Source organism: Nannobrachium achirus (genome assembly GCF_963921795.1).
Source record: "Nannobrachium achirus genome assembly, chromosome: 1".
Taxonomy (NCBI): domain Eukaryota; kingdom Metazoa; phylum Chordata; class Actinopteri; order Myctophiformes; family Myctophidae; genus Nannobrachium; species Nannobrachium achirus.
The window spans coordinates 31,962,331-31,989,141 of NC_137810.1; the positions used below are offsets into that span (position 1 = coordinate 31,962,331).

At 41.5% G+C, this 26,811-nt stretch overlaps 1 protein-coding gene across 1 annotated transcript; it reads right to left on the reverse strand.

The window, feature by feature from the left end:
* Window positions 1-2,958: 2,958 nt before the first annotated feature.
* Window positions 2,959-13,633, reverse strand: LOC308284319 (GDP-L-fucose synthase-like). Its single transcript, XM_080724901.1, has 9 exons — window positions 13,500-13,633; window positions 12,900-13,014; window positions 8,153-8,281; window positions 5,169-5,242; window positions 4,909-5,042; window positions 4,652-4,783; window positions 4,460-4,539; window positions 3,308-3,407; window positions 2,959-3,201 (listed from the first exon to the last, which is right to left on the reverse strand). The coding sequence occupies exons 1-9, from the start codon at window positions 13,619-13,621 to the stop codon at window positions 3,146-3,148; spliced, it is 942 nt and encodes a 313-aa protein (XP_080581027.1). The 5' UTR covers window positions 13,622-13,633; the 3' UTR covers window positions 2,959-3,145.
* Between the last annotated feature and the right edge of the window lie 13,178 nt (window positions 13,634-26,811).

Sequence of the window (26,811 nt, forward strand, 5' to 3'; positions counted from 1 at the left end):
CGCTATCTACAGTACACTGTAAATAAGGTATTACGATGTTCTAGTATGTTGTATACTTGTTTTGAGGTTTGTGTGGAATTCCGTTTGTATTTTACGTATGGCAGAGCCATTAAAGCCAGTCTGTTCAGTGCCTTGTCTCCAATATGTTCTACCTGAAGTATACAAGTTAACCAACAACTGATTTTGATAGAAATTTATTTCCATATAAAATTCTTACAAAACTTGCATTAAAAGAACCCCTTTATCATGCTCCATAACCATGACAAAGCAGTGAAGACAAAAGTGAACCTAGGCATACTTTATCTACCTAATCCATGTAAGTTACAGCAAAGATTTCCAAATAGGCATCCTTCAAGAAAGGTAAATCCTTTTAACCATTTCAAAAATGAAGTGAACGGATGTCATTTGGAATATTGCTGCTTGACAGTCAAACTTGAGCTGTCCAGTGTTTCTACAAATGAGTGACAACACAATCAGGCTGACGATGACCAGACTTCATTTACAGTACACAACATTCTGCCTGAAGCGTCACATTGGTCCCTTCACCCAGGGGCGTCACAAGGGTGGGGGGGAGTGGGATGGAGGGGCCTTAATTATTTAACTATTGAAAAATAGCTGATCTACAAGTGCCGCACTGCGACCTTGTAGATCTCTATTTTTGAAAAGTCATGAAAATGTGTGCAAATCTTCAATATATATATATTTTTAAGCGAACATTTGTAACTCAAATTTTGCTTTTGGGGGGGGGGGGGGTCCCTGGAACTAAATGTTTTGAAATGGGAAGCATTGGTTTTTCAAAAAACCTTAGAAGGATTTGAAATATTCAAAGACTTGCACAAATGTTCACGATTCTTCAGATATAGATGTACAAGCTCGCAGCTGCGAGCTTGTACAGTACTAGAGGTTCGCGGCCCTTCGGGCCGCTCACATCTAGAGATCGCGCCTGCTTCGCAGGCGCTCACAGCTACGTTGCAGCAGTGATCCACCCACATCCATCCATCCATCCACATCCATCCATCCATCCACATCCATCCATCCACGCATCCATCCATCCATCCATCCATCCATCCATCCATCCACATCCATCCATCCATCCACATCCACATCCACATCCACATCCACATCCATCCATCCATCCACATCCATCCATCCATCCATCCATCCATCCATCCATCCATCCACATACATGCATCCATCCACTTCCATCCATCCATCCACATCCATCCATCCATCCACATCCATTCATCCATCCACATCCATCCATCCATTCATCCACATCCATCCATCCATCCACATCCATCCATCCATCCATCCATCCACATCCATCCGTCCGTCCGTCCGTCCGTCCGTCCGTCCATCCATCCATCCACATCCATCCATCCACATCCATCCATCTGTCCATCCACATCCATCCATCCACATCCATCCATCCATCCACATCCATCCATCCGTCCATCCACATCCATCCATCCATCTCCATCCAACCGTCCACATCCATCCATCCATCCATCCATCCACATCCATCCATCCATCCATCCATCCACATCCATCCATCCATCCATCCACATCCATGCATCCATCCATGCATCCATCCACATCCATGCATCCATCCATGCATCCATCCACATCCATCCATCCATCCACATCCATCCATTCACATCCATCCATCCATTCATCCATCCATCCATCCATCCACATCCATCACTTACTGTACTGTACTGTACTTTACTGTACTCTACTGTACCCGACTGTACCGTATTGTACTGTACTTTTCTGTACTCTACTGTACCCGACTGTACCGTATTGTACTGTACTTTGCTGTACTCTACTGTACCCGACTGTACCGTGTTGTACTGTACTTTGCTGTACTCTACTGTACTGTACTTTGCTGTACTCTACTGTACCCGACTGTACCGTATTGTGCTGTACTCTACTGTACCGACTGTACCGTATTGTACCGTACCTGACTGTACTGTACGCGACTGTACCGTACTGTACTGTACTGTATTGTACCGTACTGTACTGTACTGTACCCGACTGTACCTGACTGTACTGTACCCGACTGTATCTTATCTTATCGTATTGTACCGTACCTCTCTCTCTCTCTCTCTCTCTCTCTCTCTCTCTCTCTCTCCCCCTGTTCAGCTGACCCCCCCCTTCCCTCTTGTAACCTGAGACTCTGGTGATGATAATGACACATTGCCCTACAGAGGATTGCGCAATAGGTATTGTGAAATAACCATACAAACACAAACTGTACGGTAAATATTTATTTTGAAAACATGAAATGTTGACAGCGCAAAGCGTCCAGGTTAGTCTGTCCTGGTGGGTATGTTTATGAGAGGTGTTGTCAGATATTGTAGATGTAGATACAGATACAGATTTGAAGTGTGTCGCACCATTGGAATGTTGCTTGCTGGAGTGTATGATGCTGATATCTGCTATTTTTCAATAGTTAAAGGACAACTTTGATTTTTTACAACAAGGGTTCATATTTTAGATTGCAATTAGAGAAAAGAAAAAGTGAGTGTTAAAATGTTTTCATTTGCTTCGTTCTATTGTTTTATTGTGTTTACCGTGCTAAAATGTGGGGAATGCGTACACATGGGGGCATGCTTACAAGTGGCTAAATATGTATTTTTAGACACAATAAGCCAGCCGTTTCTTTATTGATGTTTACAGTAACACTTCTAGCCCCCATAAGTCACATCTAACCATGAAAGGTTGCGTTGTATCTTGGGAATGGGCTTATTTTGTGTAAAATGACATATTTAACCACTTGTACGCATGCCCCCAAGTTGGCCCAACCACTGAAATAAGAATCTCTAAAACAATAGAAAGAAGTAAATTAAATCATTTTAACACTCATCTTTTATATTATTTAATTACAATCTAAAATATGAACCCTTGTTGTAAAAAACTAAAATTGTCCTTTAAAGCACAAAATAATGCGTTCCCAGTCTAAATGGGTTAAACCCCCTCCCCCTATGAAGAACATTCATGGGGGGCCCGCAGTGAATCCTTCTACCCAGGGCCCAGAATTTGGTGTGAGGCCCCTGCTTTCACCTTTGACTATCCATACCAACACTATTATGGAACAGAATAGCGTGGACCATATGAGTCACTGCTGACTTCGGTGCGCTCTTCATTTACGAGCTGTGTCATAGTTGGCTACAAACCAATCGCATGTGTCCTTCAAAGCTGTAAGTAAGACAGAGGAACAATCAGTGACAATAAAGAGTAGACAGAGCAAATATGTGATTGTCATGCAGTATTCCATAATGTCTATTTAATGTGCCTGCAGTACCTTTGTTGAATGGCGTGAAGGTGAAGTTTGGGAGGTAGCGCATAAGCTTGGCATTACTGGCCGTCTTCTTGAACTGCCCGTCTGCTTTACTGGTATCATACTGAAAGTCACAGGTCAAGGAAATGGACATTGGGGTGGAGCTGGGATCAGGCAAATTTTTTCTGTCCGTTCCGAAACGTGTCCGACAGTTTTTTGTCCGCCCCGAATCGACATCCAAGCATTAATCATTAAAATGCGTCCGACCCGCGCAGAGGCCCGACCATTATGTTTCCTATCGCTTTTCCACCTCATTTCTTTTTCCTTGAGGAAGCCACTGATTTAGGCTACACACCATAGATTTACTTGCTCGGACAAAACTTGAATAGGGCGGCGATTGGGGCTCCTCCGGCCCTGAAAAGAAGGCAACAAATCTTTAAATTGCAAGTTCAGCCATAAGGACTGACCTACTGTACTTAAAATAAAAAAAATTAAAAGATTACAATCCAAAATATTATCCCCATTGACTTAAACTGCACGCAGTGCACAGCAATGCACAGGTTTTGTAATTTTACACAGTGGCACACATATGCTTTGTTCATGTGTGTGCGCTAAAGAATTTGAGACCCGTCTTGCCATGCAATGTCAGTCAATGGGGAGAATGTTTTTAATAATTTTCCTCTTTGGAGGAACTGCTAAATACTTTTAATTTATGTATTCACATCATCGCAAAGTTAACTACACAACACATTCCAAATGTACCAAACCTACCAAGGTGCTTTGATATCAAAACAATCATAGGCAATAATCTCATATAAACTTGTCTGTTCTGATTGAAATATGGTCCTCATTTTTGTTAAAATGGTAAACAAAGGGGCGCCCGCTGGCCTGGTGGTCAAGGCGCGTACCATATACTAGGCTATGATGCCTGCTGGCGTCGCCAGTTCGATTCCCGATCCGGACGACCTTTGCCACATGTCATTCCCCATCTCTCTCCCCATTTCCTGTCAGTCTACTGTCCTATTGAATAAAGGCATAAAAAGCCCAAAAAAAACACATTTAAAAAAAAAAAAAAACGTAAACAAAACGTTTGAAGCTGTGTGTTTTAATTGCCCAGCTCAGAATGAATTGCTGTACTGAGCTGACACCCACTGATGTATAGCTTCAAAAGGATACCACCACTTCACCTTTGAAGCCCAGCGCTTGGACCACCGATTCTGCCGCTTCTTTGATAGACACCTCATCTTCCTCACCAACTGAAACCAACAGGAAAGGAATACATTTCTTAATTATAATTCTTTTTCACATGGACCAGCTGAATTTTTTTCTTTTTTTTCTTCAATATGTCTGTTGTGTTTGATAGTTTACCAGAAAGAATGATAGGATCCACTTCATCATACTGCCTCAGAACCCACAGGAAAAGGCGGGCGAGGTCCAGGGAGTAGATGAACTGCCTTCTGGGAGTGCCTGAACCCCAAACCACCAGGGGCTTGTCCTCCTCTAACAAACAGACACAAATGGAATAGAGAGTGATTTAAACAAATTCATGCTCAAGTCTGTAATTAAATGAGTTTACTAATTCAATATTGTAGTTTACTACTATATTGAATATTGGCAAGACTTACTCTGAGAAATGTAGGCCTTGTGTATGAGGCCTGGCAGTACATGGCCGTCCTCAATATTGAAATTGTCATGGGGACCAAACACGTTAGTGAGAATCACACATGTGTAGCAGCGTCCATTCTGCTGGACATATGCCCTGCAAAACATCCACAGTTTGGCCCTCCATTCATTATGCTTGAACATGCAGTAAATACATATCAGTAAGTACATAAAGTTGAATATGTTTTAATATACAACCCACATCTGAGTGGACTTGGCGTACCTATTATGAACGTCGATCATTCTCTTTGCATAAGCATAGCCAAAGTTAGACTCATGAGGTGGGCCATTATGGATCTGGTGCAAAAAGAGAGATGGGTCAAACCATTATGCTTACAACAGAAACAGACATACTGGCAGAGAACAGTGTTGGGGAAGGTATTCACTCTGAACTAACTACGCTACCAATTACTCTATACTGATAATGCAAAGATACCACTGAGAGAGAGAAATAGACTAGTAAGACGCCTCACGGCGACATGCTGTTAGATATGGGCTTAATATTGATGACATCAGGGATCTCCATATATGGGCATAAAAGGGATTCTGTTAGAGTGGTTCCCATGACATCACAACATACAATCCCTTTTATGCCCATACATGGAAATCTCTATCTGAACCAGCCACACAGATATGGGCCATGTCTTGGCCATCTGGCCAGTGATGTATATCGATGACATCAGGGATCTTCATATATGGGCATAAAAGGGATTCTGGGGAATACCCATATATGGACATTTACATAGGTGATGTCACCTGTGATATCACATGTGATGTCACAGTGATGTGTCAGGGGAACCACAGTGTCAGGCATGACCTTCAGAGAAACACAGATACGTGGAAAAGATGTGCCGGTTTTCATAGTAAACTTGCGACCTATGGTCGCAATAAACGAACCTAAGGGTACTTCAAATAGAAGCTAACAATCTACAATGAAACTACTTAATGAAAAGACATAGGTAACGTAATACTTTAAAAAAACATACTCATGGATTCACAAACTATGTTGTAAGAAAATAGAATGGAAGCCAAACGACAAGCAAACATGAACATGATGAAATGGGATCTCCATATATGGACATAAAGGGGATTTGTTCCCCTGGCATCACAGGGATCTCCATATCTCTATATATGGGCATAACATGGATTTGTTCCCCCTGGCATCACAGGGATCTCTCTAACAGGGCATCATTAATATTGATGACATCAGGGAACTCCATATATGGGCAGAAAAGGGATTCTGTTAGTGTGACATCACAGTGAAGCCAGAGCGTGATTTCAGAGTGGCAAACCCATTCTGGTAGAGAGGCTCCCCTGACATCACAGTGACATCAGAGCATGATGACATCATGATGAAAAATGTTTACGGTCTATGGGTTTGCCCAAACTCACAACAAATAAAAAGCAACCCGCAACTACCAATATTTACAAGCAAAGAACAAGCCCAAATTCACTTATATAAGCAGACATGACAACACTGGTCACGACGCAACACACATTCCTTCATTTCATTCAGTGTGTGCGTCTTTCTCTTTTCTCTCTCTCACCCTCGCTCCCTATAAACAGAGCTTTAACAAGTTACAAACCATATTCTTCATGCAACACATAATGTAAGTTTCTCATAGCATTGTCAACATTACTCTGAAGCATTTTGTCACTGAACAGATTTTGGCAACGGGCTGACTGTCGCACGCTCTCTCGTCTCGCTATTAAGCACCACATTAATCTAAGAATGGCTGAAATCAATGCTCAACGTCATGATTATCCAGTAAAATGTACGTTCACTACAGGGACATTTGTTTTCTCCCAGAACTTTTAGGAGAAATTACGAGTAGGTACCTTGCAGTGAAATTTCTAACGCCCAAACTTCCGCAACACAAAAGCAGTGGCCGTTTCACTATGGTGAATTTCAAACATTCAACTCATTCCTGTGATTTGGCTCTGTGAAAATGGGGCTTTAGAATAAGACGTTTACTTTTCTGCTGGTTTGGCATGTTTGGAGACGGATACATTATTTGCATAGGGCTGCACAGCGTTCTCCCTGGTACTGAAAGGAGCAGAGAGACAGGGAAAAGTTGAGCAGAAAGAATCAGAACCAAAGAACGGTCTGAACAGGTTGTTTTTAACCTGCTTTTTTAACCTGGTTATCATTTTGTTAATATTGGTAGTCTTCCCTGGGTGATTAAAAACACTAATAGATTATATATTTCTGCGTCTTGTAGACTTCCATTTAAATTAGCGAAACATTTAGGTTTAATACTGGCTCCACCATTGCTGTGAAAAGTATTAGACTTAATAGAAAGGGTAGTCTTGTTGTGGTGTTATTTAGCTTTCAGGGACTTCTGAGTGGTTAAATCAATTACATTTGATCAAACTTATACCATCAGACAAATTATAGTGTATGACCCGGCAATCATGTAACTGACTGAAAATAATGTAGCTACCTCACACCCTACAGATACTGTAGTTAATCAGTACATCTAATTGCAGTAGTGTGTGTTGGCATCTATAATTATTCCCTCCCTTCCACACGCACGGCACATGCACGCAAATATACATGCACAGTCACCGAATGAAGTATGAATACTATGAAGTGTGGCAGGTCTATTGTTTAATGTGTGAGTTCCTTAGCCAGCTGTCAATGTCACCTCAAGAAAGACAACACACATCTTCACCTCAGACTAAGCTATTGAAGTCCACATTCTTGCTGCCCCAGCCCCTCCTCCTGTGTATCAGATGCATATCAGATACGGTTTCTCAGGTGGTTTTTGAATGGCTACCCTTGGGTATGAAACATTTAGGTCACACGAGTCACGACGTATAATGCGTATCACGGTACAACACACCACTGACTATTTGCTACTCCCCAACACCGCAGACAATAGGTACAGTACATTACATCATAACAGGTCTCTTGCCTACGTCCAATTATTACATAATGGTCTAATCAGATAATCGTAATTATTTTTGCATAATTGTCATAATTATATAAGAAATATATTAAATTAAATTATTAAATGTCAGTAATTTATCTGCCCTGTGCAATTTTGGATTACAAACCCTAAAAGGCAAACAGATACATGTAATTTTTATTCATATGTTCCAATGTTCAATGCCAAAAACACAATTAATTATTGTTAATCGCAATTACTTGTTGAACAATTAATCGCCAACTTAGATCTGTAATGGTGACAGCCCTCCTCTTACCATAGTCTCATCGATGGGGTAGGATGTCTTATCAGGGAAAATGCAGGTGGAGAGGCAGGATACCACTTTAACCGCACTGACTTCATGTGCAGCCTGCAGGACGTTGTCATTGATGTAGACGTTGTTTCTCTGAAGGAATAAACACAACATTAATAAAATACTTCAGGACAACCCCCTTATACACACTCAGTCAGGATAGCGGGGCAGGTAAATGCATTTTTGCACTAAAATACTTCACAAGTGGAAAGAAACCTAAAACTTTTCACAAGTACTCCTTAGGGGTTGTTCCTATGATAAAACACGTTAGACACTGAAAAATCAAAATGGCTGCCATGTTTCCAAGATGGCTGCCTCTGAACAGTACGCCAGCCAGTTAATGTCCGATTTTCATAATATTAGAGTTGTTTTGTAGGTTTTAAAACATCGTGAGTTCATTTATTACTCTTTTAAAGCAGCCAGAATAACTTTTCTGACTTTTGGTTGGGGTCTTTCCTCACCTGGGACCCCCCAAACAGACCCCTGAGCTTATCTGAGTAGTCGCTTTGCTCCTGCTCCAGAGCAATGTTAAATTAGATCATAACTGAAGCATTAAAGTTGTTGTAACTGGGCTCTGAAAGCAAAAATGAGTAGTAGCAAATACCCAGGGGTCTTCCACAGGGGTCCCGGACCCCTAGGGGGTCCTCAGAGTTACTACAGGAGGCCTGCCGAATCTTGATGGGGAAGTTCCTTTTTTTTATATGTATATATATTTTTACATTTGAAACTGTTTTTATTAGTATTCTCAGTATTATTTATAACATGTGTGTGTTAGACAGACAGGTTCACAGGTATTGCAAGAATTAAGGTATTGCAACTTCTCACTTTGGGCGCACAGTCTAACATGTCCATTTATTGCATTGCACTAACACTGACAACACAACACACACACCTCTTTGTTATCGTCACCCCAAAACCCGCACCCTATCCTCTTAAAGAGCTCACGGTCAATTGTACCCAAAGAAATTCACTACTATACATGTCCTCCCTAATAATGTTGACAGTTTCCACTATATCATTTGCAGGGAGGAGAGTGCAAGGCAGGTTATTGTTTGAGCAGCTGCACCGTCCCTTGTAACCTGCTTTGCAAACACATTTGATGAGCTTTGCCTTTGCAGCAGGGATGGCAAGAAACCTGACTGGAACATACCCTCCACTCTCTGAATTCCATCTATTTTTTCAATTGATGGAAGCTCAGGGCAATTTGTCAGGTATGACGAAGTAGGCATCATAATACGATACCTTCATCAAGGGACATGATTTTGAGGAAGTGCAAACACATGAAGAGGCTGATACCCCGATTCCTTATCAAGTCCTTGCCTCCGGTACAAAAAAAGGAAATTGATATATTCGAGTGAGTTCAAGTTGATGTTACAAATGTCAAGGGTTCCTTTGCGTTTTTCAGGTGTTGACTGGGGAAGAACATTTGTTGGAATCACCAAAAAGACATGGGTCAATGCCTACTTGATGATGATGATGATGATGATGATGATGATGATGACCAAGCCACTAACCGCTTCAAGGACCTTGGCAAGGTCATTGGCCATTCCTCCTGAGCTTATAAATTGTGAGCTTCCATCAACATTGCAGTCCGAACATTTTGCATGCCATGTTTACAGTTCAAAAGGTCCAACAACCCTGGGATTACTCAGATGGGAACTATTTCTGTCAAATAACTTGGAGGGTGAGATGCTACCTCCAACTCGTGCTGCACTGCTACCACATTACCTCCGTGCCAACTCCGTCACAATGCAGGATAAATCATACCTGACAAATTTCCCTGTGCTTCCACCAATCGAAGAAAATAGATGGAATTCAGAGAGTGGAGGGTATATTCCAGGTTTCAGTTTTCTTGCTCTCCCTGCTCCAAAGGCAGTACTTGAGCCCATCAAATGTGTCTGCAAAGCAGGTTGTAAGGGACGGTGCAGCTGCTCAAATAACCTGCCTTTCACTCTATGCTATGGTGGAGACTGTGTCAACACTATTAGGTTGGACATTGAAGATGATGATGATGATGAAGACGAATATATCCTGCATGTCTGAAATTACTGTAGTGTAGTGAATCTCTTTGGGCGTAATTAACCATGGGCTCTATAAGAGGATAAGGTGAGGGTTTTGGGGTGACAATAACAAAGAGGTGTGTGTGTGTGTGTGTGTGTGTGTGTGTGTGTGTGTGTGTGTGTGTGTGTGTGTGTGTGTGTGTGTGTGTGTGTGTGTGTGTGTGTGTGTGTGTGTGTGTGTGTGTACAAACATTCCCGTGTCATTCCATCCATGTTTCATCTCTGTGATAACTTGGAAATGTTTGCATCTTTGACAGCTAATACACCAGATGTTGTTGTGGTTGATGAAGAGTCCAGGGAAGTGTCTGTATTGGAGATGGCCTGCACCTTTGACCCTAGCCTAGAGGAAGCTTTCATGACCAAGGTCATTAAATACCAACCTCTCCTAAATACGATCTCAGAGCTGGGGTACAGGTGCAGACTATTTGTTTTCATATTTGGCAGCCTAGGACATACCCACAGGCTGGTTGTTAGAGGGTTTCAACAACTTGGAGTGCCTAAAAAAGAGGCAAAAAGGCTGGCAAAGTATTGTTCCGTCTCCGCTATAATCGGCAGCCGCCACATATGGCGGAGACGCTGTTACTTATACCCGTAGAGTACCAAGTGCCTTGCTATTGTATCATGAAGACATAATGCCATGATTTTGTAAATGTTACTCTACTGCACCTATACTATTTGTGTCCTTGTATGCATCTCCTTTGTGTGGACATAAATAAATGGTTAAAATGTGTGTGTGTGTGTGTGTGTGTGTGTGTGTGTGTGTGTGTGTGTGTGTGTGTGTGTATGTGTTGTCAGTGTGAGTGCAGTGCAATAAATGGAAATGTTGTTCTGCACCCAAAGTGAAAAGTTGCAATACCTTCATTATTGCAATCCCTGCAGTAACAGCTGTCAACCATAACTGTTTTAACACAAAAAACATTATAAATAATACTGAGAATACTAATAAACCATCAAAGTACAATACATAAAACCAGGATACATAAAAACATTCAAAGTTTCAAATGTAAAAAAAAAAAGAAAAAAAAAAGATCTCATCGAGATTTGGCAGGCCCCCTGTAATAGCTCTGAGGACCCCCCCAGGGGTCCCGGACCCCCCGTGGAAGACCTCTGTTATTTGCTACTAGTCATTTTTTATTTCAGAGCATATTTCAGATCTAATTTAACATTGTTCTGGTGCAGGAGCAGAGCGATTACTGAAATAGGCTCAGGGGTCTGTCTGGGGGGTGCCAGGTGAGGAAAGACCCCAACCAAAAGTCAGAAAGGTTATTCTGGCTGCTTTAAAAGTGTAATAAATGAACTCAGGATGTTTTAAAACCTACAAAACAACTCTAATATTATGAAAATTCGATATTAACTGGCTGGCGTACTGTAAAACATATCCGAAAAGGCGGCCATCTTTAAAACTGGCGGACATTTTGAAAATTAAGTGTCTAATGTGATTTTTCTAAAGAATGACCCAAGAGGTACACTCTGTAAAATTGTGGTGCTTCTTTCCAGAACTGAAGTATTGTTCTCCTTAACAGCCCCGCTAGGAGAGCAGTTGAATAGCCATTCCAAGATCCTGGATAGATTAGCTTTTACTCATAACATAATAATAAATTGCGTATTATAAAGAGGTAATGACAGAAAAAAAAGGTAAATCAGGCTATCTGATCAGCTAATATTATTGATGATGTCACAACGCCTCACAGCGCAAGGTGTTGTGAGCTTGTAGATCTGCTATTTTTGGCTAAAGTTCTCCGAATATGGACACTAGGGTTCAAGTGGCTAATATAAAAAAGAAGGAAGAAAAGTATCTAGCACACAAAGATTTGGAGGACCCCCTCTAGTAACTCTGAGGACCCCCTAGGGTTCCCGGACCTGCTGTTGAAGACCCCTGACCTACAGTATGTAGTCTTTGGGAGGTCTAGACCTCACCTGAGATGCTATGCTCATATTATGTGCATTTAGATATACAGTATGTCCTGATGCTCTCTTCGTCCCAGTTGAAGTTTGTTTCCGTGTCTGGCCACCATCCTAAGCAGTATACTACACTGTACACGTTTCCCATCCTTCGGGACTAGAGGTTATTAATTAATAGTGTTTAGACGTAGAGCCTTGTCATGGGATCATTTTGGGTCCAGCAAAGTGTCATAGTCTTGCAGCCACTTGGATTTGGTTGTGTGAAGTACAAGGGCTGCCATGCCCGGTGTACAGCTGCTTTTTACTGGTGATGTGTGTTTGTTAGTACAGGTCAGGGCTGTCTGCAAAGCCATTAAATGCCTCCCCTTGTTTTTAGACCTTGTCATCGTGCCAAGAGCAAACGCCAATCAATCTGTGATACGGTGTCCTACTGTATCATAATATTAATTTTCGGTGCGTGACATACATGACACCTTTAACAGTGCTGAATTTTCTCACGGGACAAGTTTCAGGCGTAGGCTACCGATCATACCGGTGCACCAACCAACAGACAATAAACCCCAGTGCTTTGCTTGGCCCACAGTGGATGGGAAATTTACGGTAGATTTAAAAAAACAAACTCATTGATTCACTCGTATACCAAAATGTGTTTTAATTAATTACAAAGCCTCTAATTAGATTTATCTGCCATTCTGATGCTTTCCCGGTTAAGACCGATTTATTTCCTCATGCTGTCCCAGTATACTCACCCAGAAGTCCAGGTTGTCCCTCATATTTTTGAACAGTCCTCCCATCATCGCAGCGAGGTGGATAACGTGTGTGGGATGATGCTTCTGGAACACTGCCCGCGTCTCCTCCATGTTCCTAAATTAAAAACACGCAGAGTAGAGCATTTACCCAGCAAACCAGTTCCCTGACTGGTTTGGGTCTGAAATAGGAAGGTAGGGCTGTCACGATTATGACATTTACATTTTACATGACGATTAATTGTCAATCAAATAACTGCGATGAACGATTTAATTGTGTTTCTGTTGTTGATAATTACATTCCTGTTTGGCTTGTAGGCTTTGAAGTTGCACATGGCAGATATAACAAAACCTAAACATACCAAAAAAGTACTTACATATTTGACAACTTTATACTTGAAAAAGAATATTGCTAGTGGAAATAGCCGAGCTTGTGGATCTGCTATTTCCACTACTTTTTTGAGTGTTTGAAACTATATTAACATTTCTCAACATGGAAACGATTATGACGATTATGCAAAATAATTGCAATTACCTCAAATAATTGCGATTAGATGATTATCATGTAATATATTGTGACAGCCCTAACAGGCAGGTTCTCACATGAGGTTGGCATCCTTAGAGGAGAGGAAGATCCATTCTTCGCCCTCCTTGGCTTCTTCTTTGACCACATGCTGTATGGCTTTGCCCACCAGACCAGACCCTCCTGTCACCAGCACCTTCATTGGACCTGAGTGATCACCCGAGCAATCCATCTACACACCACACACCACAAACACAGAGAGAGAGAGAGATTTTGAATGAAGCAGTAGTACCCATGATAAAATGTGGCACTCCTCCCCACCACCAACCGGTTCACAGCAGGGCAGGCCACGTCTGCAGGTGGGTGTATCACAGTTACTGTTTAGTCCATATGAATAGACAGTTTCCCCCCAAGATATTAAAGTACTCGCACACAAGAAATGAGTCCACACAGTGTAAATCTCTGTTTCTGTAAATGTATTCAAGTTAGAATGTCCAGTGGTACAGTACAATAAATGTTTCTCTTTTCTTTGAAAATCTGAATCTGAATACAATGTAACATCATTTTACAAATATACTTCAGTAGGCACAAGGAAAATAGATTTGTCAAGCATTCATTGGACAGTTAAACATAACAATAGATATCAGATGTTTTCTTTGTCTTGGGCCCAGTAGCAGAAGGACAAGGCCAGATATGGCTTGGCATTATCCAATTCGTTATCCTGTCCTGGGCATTATGACTTGATTGACATCCTGCAGTGGAGACATTCTCATCACGTGCATTAGTTATCAGATCAAAACAAAATAACCTTGTCACTTGTAACACTGAAGTTGGTGTTTTAAATATAATAGATATTAAAATGGTTTTAACCCAACAATTCCCCCCTAAAACAACAGCTGAAGGAGTTAAATTGTCGACCCTAGAACCCCAAACAAATGCTGCCAAAGGGACAGATGTAGACTTGAACTTATGGTTCACTATCAGCCAAATATTTAATTAAACTCTTTTCGATAGCAGAGTCAAAGAACTGTATATTTCCAAAGGTATTTAAATCAGAACATCTAATAATTGAATCACAATATACAAATATTTCCATAACTTTTCAAAGTAGAGCTAAAAGAAAAATATAGCATAAGATAAAGGACTGTATTTTCTTAATTATTATTATTATATATTATTATTATTATTATTATTATTTTTTTACAAAGGTTCAATGTCCCAAGGTTTGTTGAAAAATTCCCCATGCCATCAGGCGAGTCAAAACACATCAACACGTTCCCAAGTCATAATTATAATTTAGGGCCAATTACAGTTAAAACAAGACGAACTTGACTCTTCATCATTTGTTTACTTTAACAAGACAAAATAATTTGGGTTAAAGGAGACAGCATTCAAGGTTTGTCCTACCCTAGTAAACTAGACTCCTCTGTCTACGAGGCTAGGTTTTACCCAGAACCAGCCGTGGGGGCCATAATTCCTGCCCATCTTCGATTGCCTTATGTAAGGTGTTCGTCCCTCTAGACATGTGGAGATGTCAGGAACCGGAACCTCCTTAAGCCAAGTGTTCCTTCCTTTTTACCCTTAAGGTTAGTTATTGGCTGCTTTTGTCCGAGTAAATTTCTGTAAGAAAACACTTTACAGCGGGAAAAACGTGTGTAATGTATTTTGATACTCACGAAATACCATATAGAATTTCAACCTCCTTTTGACATTATGGGTCACCGTCTGCCTGTAGCCAATCTAATCCCTCAGAAATCTGATAAGGAAAAGTTTTAGCTGGGCAACACATAGTAATTAGTTTTCTAACTTCCCGGGTGTCTAGTCTTAGCTCCACAATTTCTGCCTTTACAGATTTTTCCCACTCATCAGGGTTGCTGTGGATATCGGGTAAACGTTCAGCCGTGTCTCGAGCATCCACTGGGTACCAATTACGGTACACAAATGTAATTTCGCCATCCTCTGGGTACGCCAAAAGAGAATCGTTAATTTGACTGGGTGTTGGTGTGTGAAACTGTTCCCGACGCTCACCTGTGTAAACTTTTTCCTTAGTGAGTGTATGGCCATTCTTAGTGGGTGTTGGTTTTGGTGGTTTGCGTGGAACGCCGGGGAGGGGCGGATTCGTGTGGTCAGCGGGATCTCCCAGCTCGACCTGATTACAAGGAGGAGAAAAAACAACTGAGTTATTTAAATCATTGTCACATCTTTCTCCTTCATGTTGCCTCCCCCCTCTCTCTACCCCCTTCCTATCAGATAGAAGTGTAGGTAATGAGGTTTGCATGTCAATGTGATGTAGTGTATTGATACCCCCCTGGCGTGGAGGCCCGTGAGTCACAGCCACAGGTGGAGGAGGTCGTGGTGGTGGTGGTCGTCCAACCGGGACGACCTCGCTGTCCTTCGCCCCTGGTGTAGCCCGGTGTCGTCCAGCCTGGCCGAGCTCGCTGTCGTTCGCCCCTCGTGTGGCACGATGTGTTCCAGCCGGGCCGAGCCCGCTGTTGTTCGCCCCTCGTGTGTCACGGTGTGAGGAAGGCAGAGGCTGGCTGTCCGATTCTGTCCGATTTTATCGATATGTTGATACAGTACTCCAGAAAATCTCGTCAAGTCCTCAGTCGTGAGGGAGTCATCATATCCGAATTCCTTTCTCCATATGGGCAAAAATGGTGCAATTGTGGGGCAACTAGAAACAACCTGTTTCATTTCCTCATCGTCTATCTTAGGGTCGTTTCATACCGTTATAAGGAGCCTAACTAATTTTGGTTCGGGAGGACGCCCCGACCCGAAATTATTTAGGTTCGGGGGGAGTTCATCCATACTTTCTTAACGGCTAGTGCCCAAGTCGCTTGTAAATATTGGAGGTCCGTGGCATGACGACGTTTGTGGCCGATGAATGAGCGTTGCAGGGCGGATATACTGACTTGCCCTTGCGCTGCACACTGAATGACTGGAGGTCCAGTGAGTAGCAGCTCCAGCAGGCAGCAGCACCAGCGGGGTCTCTTCTCTCTCTCTCATTCACACTCACAAACGCTCGGCTCGAGCTCTGTCAAAAACATTTAATCTACAAGCTCACATTATAGACGTGCCGCCTCCCTTGCTGCATGCATGTCATCACGCAGTCACACAACTCGTCGTGGAAAAAAAACATATCAACACGGAACACTAGCAATTAGCAAAGTTGTGTTTAAGCTCTTCTTTTCTCTTTAAAACGGTCGGCGACGCGTTAGCAGCGATACACGCAGCAAAGGCGTGTGTGTGTGTGTGTGTGTGTGTGTGTGTGTGTGTGTGTGTGTGTGTGTGTGTGTGTGTGTGTGTGTGTGTGTGTGTGTCGCGCGCGCGCCTCCCAGTCCACCACTCTTCGTCTCCAGTATCCGCTCTCTGATGCCCAATACACGGCCACACAAGCATTTGGAAGTCAGCGTGTCTCCCACACAAACGACGGCTGTTTCCTTGGATTCACAGCCGAGAATATGAACGTGAAGCCGGGATGAATGAATGAGAAGACACCGCTGAGCCTTGTGCTAGGATGCTAAATTAGACCGGGGCGATCGTTGATGCCTCCGATTATTTAATTAATTTTACTAAAGGAACCGAATAATGTCGGTTCTTGTAATCCTTAATACGTCTTGCTGAAACAGCGTTTTTTTGGGGGGGCTCTAAACTTTTTTCTAAACCATTTTCAATGGAATGAATCATCGGGACAAGTAGAATGGCTCGTTGGGAGGCGGTGGAGCCAGGACCACCCACGTCGCTACTAGCAGCTCAGGGTAAGCGAAATAGATTAAAAAATTAGTATTGGAATGGAAAAAAGAACCGAGATTATTCGGTTTTCGCACAGAAAGAGTTAAAATGGGACACGCTGTCTAATGACTTGAGTACTTTTACTTTTAGTGGAAGAAATATGTAACAAAAATAGGCTAATGTGTTCACTTCCGGCAAGTGTGAAAATTTGCACCTAGGGGTATTTTTGTTTGCCGAATTCAAAAATTGACGGTCCCAAGCAGTTTTCCCATGGGATCTGGTGGCTCTAATTCACTTACCATACAGGGAAAAAAGACCCCACAAAAAATCTTCTTTAAATAGCATGTGAGGGGTCTATCTAGGGGGTTTTCATGATTCTGAATCCATTGCAAGCATTTGTTTTGCACGAAAAACATTCCTTGGGCAAGAAATGGACCCTACACAACTGTGAAAAGTGATGACTCATCACTAAACCATAGTTTTGAGTTGAATTAGAGAAAAGTGAATTTGAGAAAAGTGCTTGGGACCGTCACTTTTTGAATTCAGCGCACAAAAATACACCTAGGTGCAAATTTTCACGCTTTCTGCCGGAAGTGAACACCTTTTTCACATATTTCTCCCACTATTTTGGTAGTAGCCTACATTTTGATAACTACTTTTAAATACTTGGTAGCACTTTATAATGAAGTACCTCAATAAAGGCTAATTAACAGCTAATAAGGCACTTATTAACAATGAATTAACAGCTAATAAGGCACATTAAGTCCTAATAGTGCATTTATAAACCCTTTACTATGCACTTATTATGAGATCAATTAACACTAACAAATCCTTAATAAAATCTTTATTATAACAGTATAAACAATTAATTAAGTCTTTATTAACACTTTATTAGGCAATTTAAAGCCACCTATTCTAAAGTGGGAACACATCGGGTACACCCGCCACTCTGACATGTCGGAAAGGAGACATGTCAGAGTGGCGGGTGTACCCGATGTGTTCCCACTTTAGAATAGGTGGCTTTAAATTGCCTAATAAAGTGTTAATAAAGGCTTAATTAATGACTTGTTGTTTATACTGTTATAATAAAAATGTAATTAGTTGTTAATTCATTATAATTAACTCGTTAATTACGGTTTAATAATGTTTGAATAAGAGTTAATTAATTGTTAATGTGCCTTATTAGCTGTTAATTAATTGTCAATAAGTGCCTTATTAGCTGTTAATTAGCCTTTATTGAGGTACTTCATTATAAAGTGCTACCAAATACTTTTAGATAAATACTTTTGTGCGTATAGATTCCAGACTTTTACTTGTAACAGGGTATTTCTATATTGCAGTCAATACTGGAAAAAGTACTCACAGGTTTTAGTTAAGTAAAAGTATCAATGCTGTATTGATACTTTTACTCAAGTAAAACATGTGAGTACTTTGTCCACCACTCACCACTGGCAGTCAGATCAGATGTTAACGGTACCGTTAACGTGCAGACAGACACCCACACGGTAATCAACTGGCCGAAATAACAGCCTACCGGTATTTACATGTACAAGCTCACTGCTCACATCAGGGACAAGGTATGAAGGTGCCAGACCATTTAGGGCTTTATAAACAAGTAAAAGAATTTCAAAAGAAATCCTAAAAACAACCAGGAGCAATATGTAATATGTTCTCTTATCTTAGTTTTAGTTAAAACTCTGGCTGACGCATTTTGAACAAGTCGTAGACTGTCAGTTGTTTTCTTTAGGCCTATTACAGTACGTTTTGCTGAGTTTAGTTGTGCGCTGGGGTACAACCTTGATCTTGAGAGGTCCTGACTCTTCAAAGTAATGTCTCTACATCCTCATAAAGCCATCAGGGTCAGAGTGGCAGCCATCTTGGATTTACCCGGTATGGCAAACAGAAGTATAATTTTGCCTGTCTGTTGTTATATTATGATGTTGGTCATGTCCATCCATGGTACAAACTGTAAAATGTACATGAAAGTTAATAATTTTGTTGTTTAGACAACACTGAATTTTGTGGTTTTGCATATACAGAGTATACCCCTAAAACGGTGAAACTGCTATCAAACATACATGTCAGTCTCCTCCTGGATGTCAGACAAAATGATGTCTCTTTTAATGGTACCGAGATCTCACCTCGCCCATGGACTATTAAGCCAGCATATTTGATCTCACCAGCATATTTTTCTACGAGATTTTAAAAAATCACACCCGTGTGAACTGAGCAGTGGTCGTGGAGGCTACGCAACAGCACTACTGTGTGTGTGTGTGTGTGTGTGTGTGTGTGTGTGTGTGTGTGTGTGTGTGTGTGTGTGTGTGTGTGTGTGTGTGTGTGTGTGTGTGTTGCTCATCCAGGGGTGTGCGTGCGTGTGTGTGTGTATGAGAGAGAGAGTGTGTGTTTGTAGGCCTTTTGCAGTTGATGCTCAGACTAGACTCAGCAGCACCCTCTCTGGCCACCAGTGGTATTCAGGCTACATACACACATACACGGATACATACACGGATACATACACGGATACACACACGGCCATGCTATGGAGCGGTCTACCACCGCTCAAAAATATCCCTCTAAGGTACATTTTGAACAGATAAAGACTGATTTTACTTATTTTACTTATTCGCAAATTAAAAAATGTATTCGTTGGACATAGCACTAGGACATAGCACTAGGTTTTTGCTAAAGTAGAATTTTTCTGGAGCATCACAGAACCTCACTACTACAATTATTACAATAGAAATTGCATGGAGGAGTGAATGGTGGAGTGTCCTGAGTGAACTTGACTTTAATTTTACATTTACACACTTTGCATGGCCCTCAGGGCTCAAGACCGAGCCCTGAGGGTCATGCAAAGTGAGGGTCATCCAAGAATGTAAATATGGAAATTATGTTGAAATGCCCGATGCTGTAGTTAATATGCAAATAAAGGACTTTCAGGTTTCACCCACTCATAATGTCACTGGCCTTGACATAAAGGTTCACTCTGGATATTCTATTTTATTTTATTTATTTATCTTTTTTTTGTGAAGCACAGGCTCCCTATACGTGGCCGTGTGGGTCTGTCTGTGTGTCTGTGTGTCTGTGTGTCTGTATGTAGCCTGAACTTCCTAAACTTCGGCACGCTACTAGTCCCACAGTTTTGCCACCAAACACTCGCGCCATATGTCAAATCGACCGGCTTACTCGGGAATCGTGGGCTAGTAACTTGCTAAGAGAAAGGTTCAATAGTTTAATTGATATTAATTTATTCGTGAATTAATTTTCCCCATTGACTTATAATGGGAATCGCAAAAACTCACATTCAATTATTTGTCTCTCGCAAACCATAGGGGCTAGAGTTTCAAGACTTGGAGAGGAGGTTCATAATGATTTCAAGGATTAAATAAAAAATAATTGTGTCATTTGGCCGCATGGTGGCGCCATAACACCCCACTTTACGTTTTGGCCTGTAACTCTTGAACCGTAGGTCGGAAAATTAAAAATATTTTTTCCCTGGATTCCTTGGGTCATGACGCATCTCCCCATATAGGCCACGCCCATTTGCGCCATGATAGATTTTCCGCCATCTTGAATTTTCTCCAAAACACACTTTTTGCTCCTTTTCCTACATATTTTCTTCAAATGTCACAGAAATCGGTACACATGATCCACACACACACACACACACACACACACACACACACACACACACACACACACACACACACACAGCTCCACTTCACACGGGTGTGATTTTTTATATCATCCTTTCTTTTCATCCTCTCTTTTTGTCATCCATGATGGCATCATCACCAACTACAAAGAGTTGAAAAAGTAGCCTACCTGGTAAGTGACTTTATATATCACCATGTCCTAGTCCCTATAATAACTACTGTATGCTCATGACATCAAAGGAAAATACGAACTAAGGCAAATGTAAGTTGGTTCAATTAATACAGCTCTGATGATGGACAGCAAATTACACACTCAATACTAAACGTGACACATCTTCATCAAGGACACCCTAGTCTCGTGTTTCCAGACACGAATCCGGCCTCCACACGCAGTGTGATAGAGTCTGGCAACGCGAGGCTAAGGGCATCCTACATCCTCTGTTCTGTTCCTGTTATCCATTTAAAGCCTATCTATGCCTATACTTTGCTGAAGGGAGTACCCCAGGAGTCCTCGTCCCCTCTTTTTCCTGTCAACGTATAATGACGGCAAATCTGAATGTGTCTCATATACGTATCAGGTGTGTCAGTATTTTGGCTGAATTTGAATCAAATATTGAGGTCCGCTAAACCAGTGGTTCTCAAACTTTTCAGGTCGAGATCTGAAAGAGATTAGACCCAAACTAGTGAAAATAGCAGATCTACAAGCACATGTCCTTGTCTGACATCATAGACCTATCTATGACGTCTGACATCATACAATCCATATGGAGATCCCTGATGTCATCATCAATATTAAGCCCATTGCTGGGAATGCCCATATATGGACATATTGTGTCAGTCTCATGTGGTCTATGACATCAAACACCTTTAGGGCGAGGTCGGCAAAAACGACCTCGCCCTTTGGCCATCTGTCTTGGCCATATATGGATTCTGTCTTCTGACATCATACATACAATCCCTTTTATGCCCATATATGGAGATCCCTGCTCTGAGTATCTGACATCTCTGTGAAGTCACCTGTGATGTCACAGTGATGTGTCAGCCTTTTATGCCCATATGGAGATCCTTGCTCTGAGGATCTGACATCACTGTGATGTCACAGTGATGTGTCAGGGGAACCACAGTGTCAGGCGTTATATGGTCAAGCTGTGACCGTTCGTATACTAAACTGCGACCTATGGTCGCAACAAAATATCTAAAACATGACGATATCAACCTAGAATGAGAGCATGATTGCAATTGGCAAATACAGTTGTTTTTCTTGCCATCCAATCTCCACAAGTGCTTTTTTTCCCCTTCTGTTACTATGTATCGGTGCCAGTTTCCATCTCTTTCCCATGCAACCAAAAAATCAACTTAACTTTACAATTGTTCAGTGGTGCTGATACTGTGCACTCAACATGTAGCTGGACAGAAAAGAGACCATATTAGGCTTTCAATGGGTAGCAATGCCTGTGCAGATATGTGCAAAATCCATACAGTGAGTTACAGTATGTACCGTCATCATCATGTACGTAAATGTTTTGAAAGATGTATGTTAACAACATTGAATACCTGTTCACGATAATGGAAAACAGAACAATTGAAGATACCTTGCCCAACTAGTTCAGTTGGTAGAACATGATCTCCTGCTGTCCTCTGGAGGAGTAGCCTGGAGGAGCCACAATGTATACTGAACTGAACTCACCCACTTTATAACTTGTATGTTAAAGAGGGCTTAACAGGCCAAAGGAAGAGTGACCAAAACTTGCCATGAATAATTATTGAAATAGTCAGTTAAAAGATCTCATTCTCATTTGTGGAAAGTTACTAATAAAACGTATTGAATTACTTTAATTGAGTGGCTTACAGGCACTTTATGTTTGCTTTATTTTCTCAAGATTCACAATTAAAGATTCTTTATCATTGCATACAATCATAGTCCAGCAGCCAAGAGGCCTTTTTGGCTGAAGTGGGACATTCTTTTTTATTGGCCCAACATATTGTCTATATATATACATACATTCATGAAAACACCTGCTGAATGGCTGTCAGCATTGAGCAATTCTTTTATAGGGGGTATAGTCAAAGCAAACTATTAATTGGCATCAATCCAATATGACCACCATATTATTATCAAAAAGCCATATAAATGATGGTTAGTCGAGTTTTCATTCATCTGAGATTTCAATTGACTTCTAAGTACATTTTGAGGTAAGGAATTCAAATAAAATATAAACATTTTTGAATCTTCATCTTACTGGTATTACCAGAAACACATAGCCCCAAATGTATACAGTACTAATGGAATCTATGTGCCATAGTGTCTACTCCACTGCGTTACACAATTTAAAACAAGCTAAATTATGTTAGGGGAAAAGACGATCTACAAGCTCACAACACATTAAATGTGGCATGGTCCAAATATATTCCATTTTAATAATTGGGTCTTATCGGTACAGAGAGCTTCCATACATTGCAGGAGCAAACGTGCCATTTAGCTGCAAAGATGAATTGGTGTGTATACTTCATATGGATATTACAGTAATAGAAAGGAGGCTTTTCAGAGATGACAGTGTTACTTGAGGACATGAGGAGACAGGGAGTTCTACCAGCTAAACTAGTTTTGTTTGTTTAGGTCAACAGGTACTGTAGTAGTCTATATTGATGAGAAAATATGCAGATGGAAATGCAGATGGCAGGATTTAAAAGAATGCATTAAGGTTGCTTTGAGGTGAGGCTGTGGATGAGGCTGTGGATCATTTGTGGATTGTGCTTGTTGAGTGTTATTATAATTGTGGGCTAGCACAATCTAGTTCTACACATTTTATATTTATTCTAAATTCCGTACACTTTTTTGTCTATCCTACTACTTCAACATGTTCAGCTTTATGTGTGCTTGTACCTTTCTTTTTCAATTTGTAACTTTATATTAATGTATTTTTACATTCATTATAATTAGTCTATGGGAAAATAAGCAAACATTTCTGGAGCACGTTTTTGTACTCTTTTGTACTTTTGTATACTTTCAGCTAGAAACCTCATTCAAACTTAAAAATGTTTGAGTATGTTTGAATTTTAGTATTTTTGAAAAGGTTTATACTTTTTGAAATATATATTCATACATTTTTCATCCCATACTAAACGCTGTGTATTTCGATTGGACCTTTTTGACTCAGAGGTTTTCAGATTTCAGGAAGAAACCAAAAATACACAGGGAAGACATATTTGCACGTTATAACCACACCTGGGGGTCTATTAGAGTAATGTTAACTCCATAGACACATACAAAGCATCGCCTCTTTAAGGAAAGGGCGGACAGTCGGACACGTCTGAGGTCTCCCCTGGAAATCTACCAAACAAATCTTCCTCACGACCAAAGTATTGTTATTTTTGGCCAAGTTCTAGCCGCATACTTGTCTTCTTTCACACAATGTGACTACCAAAACATAGAGACATGTTTGACACACAGAATGTGAACTACAGTCCTCTGAGTGATAGATTTAGACCATTAAACAACTTTTGAACTAGAAATAGTTGCAGTTTACTATATTTATTGTTAGAGTAGGGCTAATGATCACTGTTTAATGCCTTCATGTACAATGTTTTGTAGGGAGGTGTGATTTATATAAACTGAATATTGAATATTTCAGTCTTTTCTTCCCCCTGCAAGGCAGACAACTCCCTCTTCTGGCAGTATTAGAGATCATCATTAGCCCCAACAAGATAATGATGCATGTTTATAGACAAACAAAATAAAAAGAAAACAATGCTTTAACCCTTTAATCTGGATACGTTTTTATTGGTTATGACAGATATTTTTAAAAGATTTCACCCCAATGGAAACAAGTCATGGTACTTTCTTGTTTTGTTCTTTTTGTTCTTTTTTGCATCCTTATACCTCTGTGCTTTTATTATTCAATCACTCATTTAAAATGTTATTTGCCTTACTATACTTGGAAAAATAGGTACATTGGCCAATTATTACAACCATTACATGGACCCTACAGCATTCCATCAGAAACAGAAGTATAGGACTTAGTTACAGATAATTCATCTTTTGTTTATGAACTCAATGGACACGTTTGGGACGTCAGTTTGTATGAGCACACGTCTGAACTTCCTCTGCAACCAGTACTAGTACCCATGTAGGGACTTGGGCACTACAGCGAGAATTCTGCTCCTAAACACCGGGCGAGTGTGTTTTGGGGTGAGCGATCTGGTTACCACTCCTATAACCACGTTTGGTGATCGTACCAACACTAAAATCACTAGCATGCTAAAGGTCCCAAACTTGGTGGGTGGTCTTACAGGACAGGCTGTAATTGCTTAAAAATCTGCTTAAATACATTTTCTACTGCATATACTTTGCGGGTGTTTTCAGCGAGCCCACGCAGTTTCTGCAGGAAATGCTTTTCTAGTTAAAGAAATAAAACCAAGTTGTCATGACATCAGTCAACTACAATGATAAAACAAAACCCCTTAAGTTAAATAGCACAAGAGCAAGGAAAATAAACGAATATATAAATACCTTTATATATGAAAGCTATTTTTAGAATCAGAATATATACATTTTTCTCCAGATGTTGATAGTTTATCATTTATCACTTTTTTGACAGATACCTTGATAAGGAATAATTAAACATGAATCATGATAGACCACATGGTGGATGACATCACTCTGCTCCACCACTCTCAGCAGGTGGAGTCACGGTCCAAGGCATGCTGGGTAGATAACTAGACAGCCACGCCCCCCAACTGCTCCTCTGTCCATCTGACACCTCCCACCCTCCAACCACCCATTCCACCTCTTCTCTCTCTATCTCTCTCCCACCATCTCTCTCTTCCTCTCTCCCACCATCTCTCTCTCCATCTCTCCATCCTTCCCTCCCTCCGTCTCTCTCTCCCTTGCTCCCTCCATCTCTCTCTTCTCTCAGAATCAGACTGTAACGCTTTACAGCGCCTCCTATTCCTCCTCCTCCTCCTCCTCCTCCTCCTCCTCTTCTCTCTCCATCTCCTGTGGTCACCCAGCTCTCCTCCTTCACATGTCTCCAGCCTTCTATTGCTTCCTGTCTGTTGAACACGCGGTATAGCGTCTTCCTGTACACATCGCCTCCCTCTCCCTCTCTCCCTTGGTTCAACTCTCCCCCTCCCTCTGTCTCTTCTTCCTTCCTCCCTCCCGCTGGTTTCAGTGTGATAACGGGCCTTACTCTCTCCCCGTCCAACTCCCCCCTCTCTCCTTCCCTCGCATCCTCTTCTCCTCCACCCTCTCCCTCTTTCTCTTCTCCTTCTCTTGAGATGAACAGAACGGAGCGATAGACGGCCACCACCCCTCCACCTCCTCCTGCTCCGCCCAGCGGAAGTGAGATGGCTCTTCCGCTCATCTCTCCTCCTCTCCTCATCCTCCTCTCCCGCTGCCGCAGCGCCAGCGGAGCATACACTTGCCGGTACCAGCGTGCACACAGCACCGCGCATGCACACGTGCATGCACCCGACAGCACGCACAGCAACACACACCCTGCAAACAGCCACCAGCAGAACAGCCCCGCTCCGCCTTGACCGCCCCTATGACCCTGGAGGTCAAAGTTTAACCTGGGTTTCAGTGTTGTGACACTCGCTGTGGTTGTAGGGAGACGGTTAGGAGTAGCAGAGAGTGTTGTTGTAAATACTGGAGTACTACTAGTATTAAGAATAGAAGGAAGAGGAGGAGGAGGAGAAGTAACAGAAGTAATAGTAGGTACATTAGTTGTAGGAATAGTAGTTGTAGGATGTAGAGTAGTAGAAGCAGTTGTTGAAGCAGTTGTAGTAGGAGTGGTAGTAGGAGTAGTTGTAGTAGTAGGACTAGTAGTAGGAGTAGTAGGAGTAGGAGTAGTAGTGGTAGGAGTAGTAGTAGGAGTAGTAGTAGTAGTAGTAGTAGTTGTAGGAACATTAGTTTTAGTAATAGTAGTAGTAGTTTCAGGCATTGGCCAATAGGGGACAGTAGAGGGGACATCCCAGGGAAATGGCCGCCATGTTGCTCCATCAC